Here is a 9,145-nt window from a genome sequence, read left to right as displayed (position 1 = left end):
GGAAACTGTTAGATAAATACTTTGCGGTCATATTATTGCCTGCAATGTACATTATCTCAGCGTCAGTATGACCATAAGGGAATACACACACACACACACACACACACACACACACACTTATGGGAAGTCGCTGCTTCGAGTTGCTTTCCAGTATTATTACATTTGAAACAAAAGTCCACAGTTCTGCGGATTTCCGCATCCGTGGTCTGCTGAGTCAAAGTTTCAGCCCTGTGAGAACAGAAAGCGCAACAACGTCCCTTTATAGTTATCATAAAAAATCTTTCAGCGCGGACATTTCCAATCAGCCAGGGTTCAAATCAAGGTTTCTCTCTGTAGAGAAACGTGCCTGTAGTGTAGCCCTTCGAAAACCCCACGGTGTGACTACCCCATGCACATGACACAATCCACCGTTACACCGTTCTGTAGTTTTTTTTATGGCTGATAGCCTGTAGCTGCCAGTAAATTACCGGATGTATATTTTACATCGTTGGGATAATGAAATGGGTCTACCAGCCAGGCTTTGGAAATGGGAGCGGGTCTAGTCTACTTGAGGGAATCCCAATCCAAGGTTCAAATAGGTACAGGGCGCGTGCTCGGCGACACCGGGGCTACAAGGGGGGTGTGGCCGCTTGCCCCGACGTCACAACTGATCCTATTTATTGGCCAACCCTACAATGAAGTCACCGCACCTTGGATTCATTCACACACTGGAGGTTTCATTCACGCACTGGAGGTTTCATTCAAGTTTTAGAGGGGGCGGGAGAAGGAAACGGACACGTGCAGTAAGTAAATGTCAATTAACGACGGTTTAGTAACTTACTTGACTTTACAATTGTGGAATATTCAGGTCATTGTTTGTCTATATGGAGTTTGGCGCAGAATAACTGGTTATTTGGTTCGGGTACTAGGCCATACAATAGGCGTGTGATTCGTTGGTTCTTACACACGCACGTCGATTCCTCAGATTTGACAGCGAACCGATGGACAAGCAACTGATCCCCGACACCACGAACGCAGAGCAAGTGAACCATTTATATCCATCACTGCCGATCTCAGCAAGGTGGGTCAATTATTGTATCGATTGCATATTTAGTAGCCTATTATAGTATCAGTAGAACACAATATTAACGCATGGCTTGGCTTATGGAGGATGATCACTGATTAAACAATGCTCTCTATTCTTTTCTATTGGGTTATATTTTCAATTGTATTGTATAGTCTGTTAAATTATGTTGTGTTCTATTTAACTTCAGTCTCCATTCTATTATATTCTATAATATAGGCCTATTATATTCCGTTGTATTATATTCCATTGTATTGTAGTCCGTTCTGTTTTATTAAAATGTCATTCTTTATCATATTCTAATCCATTATACTATTTTATGTTCAATTCTGGTGTGTCCTATTTCCCTCTGAGCTACATATCTATTATACTAAATTCCATTATATTACATCATTGATTCAGATCACATATAATCTCATTGATCTGTTATTATCTGATGGTATTGAAAAGGTTATTTGAATACTACTTCTTCTACTACTACCTGTACTACTAGTTCTACAATAACTACTACTACTACTACTACTACTACTACTACTGTCTCACCTGGCCGAATGGTCAACAGAGCTACCGTTTAGGCTTAGGCAGAAATGAATGCTGCACATGCATGTGAATATGATATATTTGGAATAGCTTGATGTATACATATGAATATATATATACACACATATATATATCTATGTTAATATCTTTTTGCCGTTCACAGGCTGAACGGAGAGGAGTTGCATGGAGTTCACAGAGGGGGTGTGGAAAACATCACACCAGCACCAGCCAGACAAGTAATTAAGAGATTACAAAACTCAATGCTCAACATGTCGGTTTACCTAAGTTTCACAATCAGTCACACACACACACACACACAAACACACACATAGTTGTCCCCTAGCCACAGGAAATGATGTTGTTGGGTTACTGGAAACACTTGACATGAGAACTTCCAGAGTGTGCAAAGGGAAGTGAGTGGTGGAGATAGCATCAAACACACTCACTACTGTAACTAACCATCTCTCTCTCTCTTTCTCCCTCCGTGGTCTCTCTCTTCCCCCCTCCTCATCTCCCTCCGTGGTCTTGCTCTCTTTCTCTCCCTGTTTCTCTCTCCTTTGTCTCGCTCTCTCTCTCTCACACTCATTTGTCTCTCTTCCCCCCTCCCCAATTATTTCCCTCTTTCACTCAACCACCACTCTCTCTCCCTCTTTCTCTCTCTCCTTCTTTCTCTCTCTCTCCTTCCTTCCCTCTATCTCTCTTTTTGTCTCTCTTCCTTCTCTCTGTCCCCATCTCTTTCTCTCCTCCTTCTCTCCCCCTTGTCCCTCCCAATCTCTCTTCAGACCAACATGTCCTCCGCTGATATGAGCTCAGTCCAGGCCCAGTTGGACATGTTGTGGAAGCAGAGAGAAGAGGTACGTTAAGGGTAAAACACACATACTAATAGTTATCTAGAAACCCTGAGAACTACCCATTGAGATTCAATACAGGGTTTTTGTTTTGTTTTTCTTCACAGCTTATCTCCATCAATAATAAATGGGCGGATCAGTACAAAGTCATGACACAGTATTACAAAGCAAAGGTAAAGGAATGCAAGTTTGTGGTTTGAGTTCATTTTATTTTTGAGGTTAAGATCAACTTCGGAGCCCTATTGTAAACTCAAGAAAATTGTAATGTGTGTATTTAATGTGTTTTGTATTCTATGCATAATCTTCAGGTCAGGGAGCAACAACCTTCGGCCAAAACCAGCCAGCCAAGCCGTCCACTAAATGAAGAAATGTGCCAAAACGGAGTGGAACAAAATGTACCAGAGAAAGACGTAAAAGAAGAGACAAGTGAAGAGAAAATAATGGTAAATTAACTCTAAAAAACAGGAATTCCCAGAACACCTGATCCCGTAACCACAGTTCCTTTAATAACAGATGTCTGCTCACTAATGTATGATTACTGATTTGTATTCTCACGGGAAATGTGTTGCAGAGTCACACAGACGCAGAGCAGCTCAGGGTGCAGAACGCACACTTGACCAGAAGGGGGCAGCACCAGCACGAGGAGATACGACGTCTTAATCAGGTGAGTCATTCAAATAGTTTGTGTGTGTGTGTTATTACGTCATTGAGGGCTTTCCCCAAGAGTAATTAAATAGTTGTTCAATGATTTGGCAAATACTTTCAACTCGTGTCAGAGAGTTTGAAGTAGATCACAATGACAAAATTGCAAACAAATTGCTGTGTTTTTCCATGTGTCTATAGGCCTTACAACAATCTCTTGAGAGCGGTTTCGTCTGGGGGGAATCCAGAGAAGATCCAAAAGACAATGTTTGGAAACATCAGGTAGTTCATTTTGCGTATTCTCGCAACATCGCAGCCTTCTTTAAACAGTTTTTAGTCAGGGCCCAGTAATGCTTGACCCTCCACCTCTGGGGCCCATTGAGACCTAGGCTGCATAATTATCAAGAGTATGTGTAAAACTTGAATTGCCAGTTAACAATAATGTCAAAATAAAGTTTAGGTTGGTTTCATCATGATAGCAAGAATGATTAAAGCATGTAGGCCTCATAGCAAACCCCAAAAAGGATGCTGTTAATATTTTTGATAACCTCACAACTGAGTGGCAGCTATCAATGCATTTACATTTACATTTAGGGAATCAAGCAACACTTTTATCCAAAGCGACAACGAATATATCACTGTTAAGCACATAAAACAAGTGCCTAGCACTTACAATTGCTATTCCTTGTATACAACAAAGATAACTAGGATAAGATCCTACACGATGCTAAGTACCATTTTAAATTCCAGGATGTACAACATACAATAAGTGCGTAAGAGGGGTGGATTTAGGAGAGAAATGGAGGAGAGGTATTGGGGGGGGTAAGGAGGGAGGCTGTGCAGAGTTCAGGTGAACTCTGAACAAGTGAGTCTTGAGTCTCTTGCGGAAGCTGGTGAACGACTCTGCAGTCCTGATCGCTGAAGGGAGGTGATTGTCTGCTATGTGCTGTGAATGTCTGCTGAGGTTTGTGTACAGTAGGAAAATGTTGTAATGTCCGTGCTTCTTCGTTTAGGCTGAGGTCTACAAAGAAGACTTTCTGAAGGAGAGAAAAGACAGGGAGAGGCTCAAGGGCAAGCTCATGGAGATGGAGAAAAAGTACAGGAAGACCCACAGCGAGCTCCACACTCTGAAGTCCAAGGTACCACATGCATCATCATTTCAAGATAAAAGCTTGATCAACATGCTGGGTGTCTGTAAAGTCATATGGTGGTGTGTGTACTCAAGCTGGTGTGTAGTGAGCGTTCTGGCACCGATTGGCTGCCGTGCATCACCCAAGTGGGTGCTACATATTGGTGGTGGTTAGTGAGGTCCCCCCTTCACTTTAGGCGTATTTGAGTGTTATTAATTATTATTCTTCTTCATGTTTAACCTCTGTTTTCCTTTTATTCCTAGTCTGTTTTACATAGTTTTGAATGATGACTATATGCTCTGTAAGGTGACCTTGGGTGTCTTGAAAGGCGCCTCTAAATTAAATGTATTATTATTATTATTATTATATACTTTTAATGTATATTACTTTTTATTAAAAGTGAACAAATGTATGTTCCTTTTAAGGTACACCTAAGGCCCTACTAGTTTTACACACATCCTCTCGATCAGATGGCCAACGCTCTTTCCTCTATCGTCTTCACAGATCACATGGGCTCCAGTCCTAGCTCCACCCGTCGCCATGTGTGACTGCCCAAACCGAGCGCCCCCAGCCAACAACTACACCACATATCCTCCCACTGAGCCCCAGCAGATCCACAACCACACACCCCGGTCTGCCTCCTGACCGGCCCAGACCGCCTCGCTCTGACACCATCAGGGCCTGAAGTCCTCAACTTTAACCACTGTGACATCTTAATCAACCAGGGATTACCTCGATCACGTCTACCTTTGAAATAATACTGCATGCACTTTACGGTCTACTTTCACTCAGGTCTTACTGTTGTACTAACCGCTCAATTGGCGTGTGTGTGTTTGAGTGTGTTTTTTTGAGAGATATATTGAACCAAAAGTTACACATTATTAAAGGTGAACTTTATTCAAAACTTTCATGGCGGTGTTATGTTGTACTTAACTCACTTGGGTTTGCTGTACATTCCTGAGTTCAAAGCCCAATGTCCACAGTCTACCTCTAGGCGTTGTTGGGCAAGATACCTTAACTCTACCTGCCCTTCAATGAAATGCACTATATTACTGTAAGCAGTTTTAGATAAACGTGTCTTCTAAAAGACTAAATCGTTAAAATAGTACACACCTATACTATTATTATTGTAGGAGCCATATTAAATGTGCTTTATTTTCGTGTAATTTTACCCCGTGCCACTAGGGGGCTGTGTGGTTCAGTTGACCTCGGGTCAGCAGAGTGAGGCATTTAACCTGATTGAACCTGATCACAGGTTGTTGTTGATGGGGAAGCAAACAGTTTTTCGATTGTGCCCGTGTGCCCGTGTCCCCGTGTGTTAATGCATCTTAGTTTAGTGAGGAATTCGGGTTTATTGTTTTGTTACATGTAGCCCATTTTGAGTTAGAATTATTGCGGCTGTGTATTATTGGAAGGAAAATAAACCAGCAAAATAAACTGAACTGTCTTCGTTTTTGCGGTAATTGGAGCGCGCTGGGCGCACGTCGGAAACTATAAACGGAATCAACAACCAGTACTACTAAGTTTAGGGCTTAGGCAGTACATTTAGGTCGAAAAACTGCTTCGATTTGGAGAACGCTCACCAAGAGGACGCCGACTTGTTACATTGTGGATTAACGTCTTCTTTGGAAACCTCGGATGTGAGGGTGGGCGGGGCACTATCGCCCACTAAGGGCCAGCCGCCCCTGTGTTTGGAGTTGCCGATCGCTAACGGAGCTGGAGCTACCGGAGTGAGCTACGGGTCAGCGACAGCATCATCTCACCGGGACATCATTCATCAAAGCCGGCCAACGCTCGATTGGGGTATGTGTGGATCAGCGCTGATATGAATGGCCATGGTAATTTGTGTGCACACATTCGCGTAAACCCAATGCATTGGTAGCAGACTCGCAACCGACTAAAAATAACTTTCTCGTCGAGACGAGTTGTTTGCGCAACACAAACTATTTTGCGGACTAATAAAGCCAACTGACTTTGTCGTCATTATGGCTGAAGAGGGAACAGGCCAACTGGGCCTTGAGACTGAGCTTGCGGGTGCAGAGGTAAAATCTGTAACTGAAAAACGTGTGGGTAAATTAACACATAAAGCTTTGTTGGAAAAAATAAGCTTTTTAGAAAAGGAAAGCAAGTCTAACTTTGGTAAACTGTCTAAAGTAAAACAATCTATTCTTAAATTCATGGGTGATAAAGAACATGTGAATAAGGTTGAAAATGAGTTAACCGTTTTTAATGAGTTGTGTAACACAATACAGCAGGTGCATGCATCTTTATTGGGTTTATTGCCTGCTGAGGAAGCAAGCAAACATGAAATATGGTACCAAGCTAAAATGTTGAATGTAAAGGGGTTTCAGCAGCATCCATTCAAGGCAATCTGATGGAATGGCTTCCTACTTCAGAAAAGGGGCTAGATCTAAGCTCACCTCTCTCAATCCACAGGCCTCAATATATGTGGCTCCACCCGCACAGCAGCGTGAATCTTTACCACAACAATGCAATGCTGAAACTTCAATCGTTTCAGCATCTATGTCCATGCATCACAACCACAGCCAACTGTCAGTCATGGCTCTCAACTGCCTCACTTGCAATCAATGCCAACATTCAGTCAAAGCTTTCAACCCACTCTAGGCCAACAAGTGCAGCAACCCCTGCAAGACCAAAATCAGACAGCAGGGGTCTCATTTATAACCGTTGCGTACGCACAAAATGGGGCTGAAATTGGCGTACGTGACTTTCCACGCCAAGGTTGTGATCTATAAAAAACCAACTTGACGGGAAAATGTGCGCAGCCCTAAGCAAACTCTGACCCATGCGTACGCATGGTTTGGAGGAAAAGGAGACTTGGCGACACAGATGGTGTGGTGGTGAACTGAAGTCAGACCGAAGAATTGTAGAGTGAGAAGAACGATTATGTTTTATCATCGCCCTTCATAAATTTAATTTCAACCCGTATCATGCGTTAAATCCTAATCAGAATAATTTAAATCGACTGCGTTATTTCTCAGTTATTACTCCAGAAACATCTCCTTAGAATACAAATAAAAAAAAAATCTCTATATTTAATCCCGTCACTCCATAGCCTACTGTCCACTGACGGCGCGACTGCATGGAATAAAGCATCTGTCCAACATGTGTCAATAACATAATATTTTTATGTGACACTGTAAACACATAATCAAATGTCAATTAAATCCCAAGTGTGGAAAACCAAGCCACACTCCTCATCACAAACGTTGTCCGTTACTCTTGATGCTTTTCATGACAAATCGCGCATTAAAAAGGGGTTATGTTCAAGAACATTTTACGTGGGTGATTACAAACTGATTATCCAAGGTGTTCTCGGTCAGTCTTATTACCGTAACCCTATAAATACAGAGGTCTGCGCCGTGGTAATGCTGCACTATATGGCACTTCTGGTGGACCATGCAAATGGCAGGATTCGGAGGGAGAGGGTATTTAGGGACCATAACACTAGGCTACATAAAAATATGTAACTATGTCAGACCACTTCTTTTTTAATTCTGGGACTGTGCGCTCCGTGCTACTGACAGAGTTCACTGCTGCAGCAACATGTTGCCACTCACTCTGCTTTTTGTGTGTGTGTCTCCACTTCAACCTCCGTGAAATTTCGCTTTTTTGCTTTTCTCAGTACTTCTGCCATTGTTTCCGACAAGACATAATACTTGCATCTGAGTCTGTTTTATATGCAGATCGAATTCATGAGGTCATTTGCATTGACCATTTATGGTTAAAAAGGGGCGTATACAGGGCGGAACGTGAAGCTGATTCAGCTGCGCACACTTGTAGGCACTCTGTGATTTATAAAGCAAAGATTGCGTACGGTGTGCGTACGCAGGGTTTTATAAATCGGAATATTTTTTGGCGCACGCAATACTTGGCTTTTGGGCGTACGTACACTTTTAGTAGCGATCCCACGCACAGTTTTATAAATGAGACCCCAGGTCTTTACAATCTGCTGCAACAACAGAATGACATAACGGCTCTCCTTGTTCAAATGCAAACATCACATCTGCTGCCGCGCAGAGAAATTCCAACTTATGATGGAGACCCTTTGCAGTTCAACACATTTATGAGGATACTATCTCGAACAATTCACTAGGGGGCAGCCTAGAGATATTGTACGCAGCTGCCTTCACATGACTGCAGACAAAGGGTTTGCTGTCGCTAAAAGGTTACTAAAGGAGCACTTTGGAAATGAGTTCAAAATAACAGCGGCCTACATGGAAAAGGTCACAGGATGGACAAGCATCAAAGCTGAAGACACCAAAGCGCTCAAAGCTTATGGGCTTTTCCTCCGTGAGTGTTCCAACGCTATGGAAGATCTTCAATATTTGGAGAAACTCAACATGCCAGCGAACATGAAGATTCTTAGTCAGAAGCTTCCGTATAAACTAAGAGACAAGTGGAGAGCAAAGGCATGTGACGTACTGGAGAAAACTGGTCGAAGGGCACGATTCTCAGACCTTGTCAAGTTCATTGAGTGCCAGGTCAGAATCATTTCAGATCCAGTCTTTGGTGTTATACAGGACACTTCACCTGTGCTCAAAGGAGCTACAAAAGTGAGCAAGATACAGGTGACGCCACAGCTGAGAAGAAACAGCTTTGCAACACAGGTGGTCATTGAGGATGGATATAAAGCAGACACTCACAGGAATGAGGACGGATGCAGCAGACCAGATGGTGACCAGAGGGAAAAGGCTCTCGGCAAAGTGACCACCTTCACTAAAACTACTTCTGTCTTCTGCCAGTATTGTGCTGCTGGTGGTCATGTTTTAGATCAATGTTTTAAACTGGGAAGAAAACCACACAGGGAGAAACTGGACTATCTAAAGGAGAAAGGTCTGTGTTTCAGTTGTTTGTGCACAGGACACTTGAGCAGGAATTGCGACAGGCGCATCACTTGC

The 9,145-nt window shown here is 42.8% G+C and overlaps 1 protein-coding gene across 1 annotated transcript; it reads left to right on the top strand.

Moving 5' to 3' along the window:
- Positions 1-541: 541 nt before the first annotated feature.
- LOC132452342 (TNFAIP3-interacting protein 3-like) lies at positions 542-5,131 on the top strand. The gene is made up of 10 exons (XM_060044916.1): positions 542-782; positions 965-1,060; positions 1,767-1,839; positions 2,386-2,457; positions 2,559-2,624; positions 2,760-2,894; positions 3,023-3,115; positions 3,295-3,375; positions 4,107-4,232; positions 4,728-5,131. The coding sequence occupies exons 2-10, from the start codon at positions 981-983 to the stop codon at positions 4,866-4,868; spliced, it is 867 nt and encodes a 288-aa protein (XP_059900899.1). The 5' UTR covers positions 542-782; positions 965-980; the 3' UTR covers positions 4,869-5,131.
- The last annotated feature ends 4,014 nt before the right edge of the window (positions 5,132-9,145 follow it).

Source organism: Gadus macrocephalus, chromosome 23 (genome assembly GCF_031168955.1).
Source record: "Gadus macrocephalus chromosome 23, ASM3116895v1".
Classification (NCBI taxonomy): Eukaryota; Metazoa; Chordata; class Actinopteri; order Gadiformes; family Gadidae; genus Gadus; species Gadus macrocephalus.
The sequence above is the reverse complement of the archived record's forward strand: the minus strand, read 5'-3'. Positions and strand labels throughout refer to the sequence as shown.

What these genes read in the sequence shown, in the direction of transcription:
- LOC132452342 (XM_060044916.1), top strand. Translation starts at nt 981, where the DNA reads ATGGACAAGCAACTGATCCCCGACACCACGAACGCAGAGCAAGTGAAC. An exon ending in TCACTGCCGATCTCAGCAAG is followed by an intron (nt 1,061 to 1,766) that starts GTGGGTCAATTA and finishes TGCCGTTCACAG; the next exon opens with GCTGAACGGAGAGGAGTTGC. An exon ending in CAAGTGAAGAGAAAATAATG is followed by an intron (nt 2,895 to 3,022) that starts GTAAATTAACTC and finishes AATGTGTTGCAG; the next exon opens with AGTCACACAGACGCAGAGCA.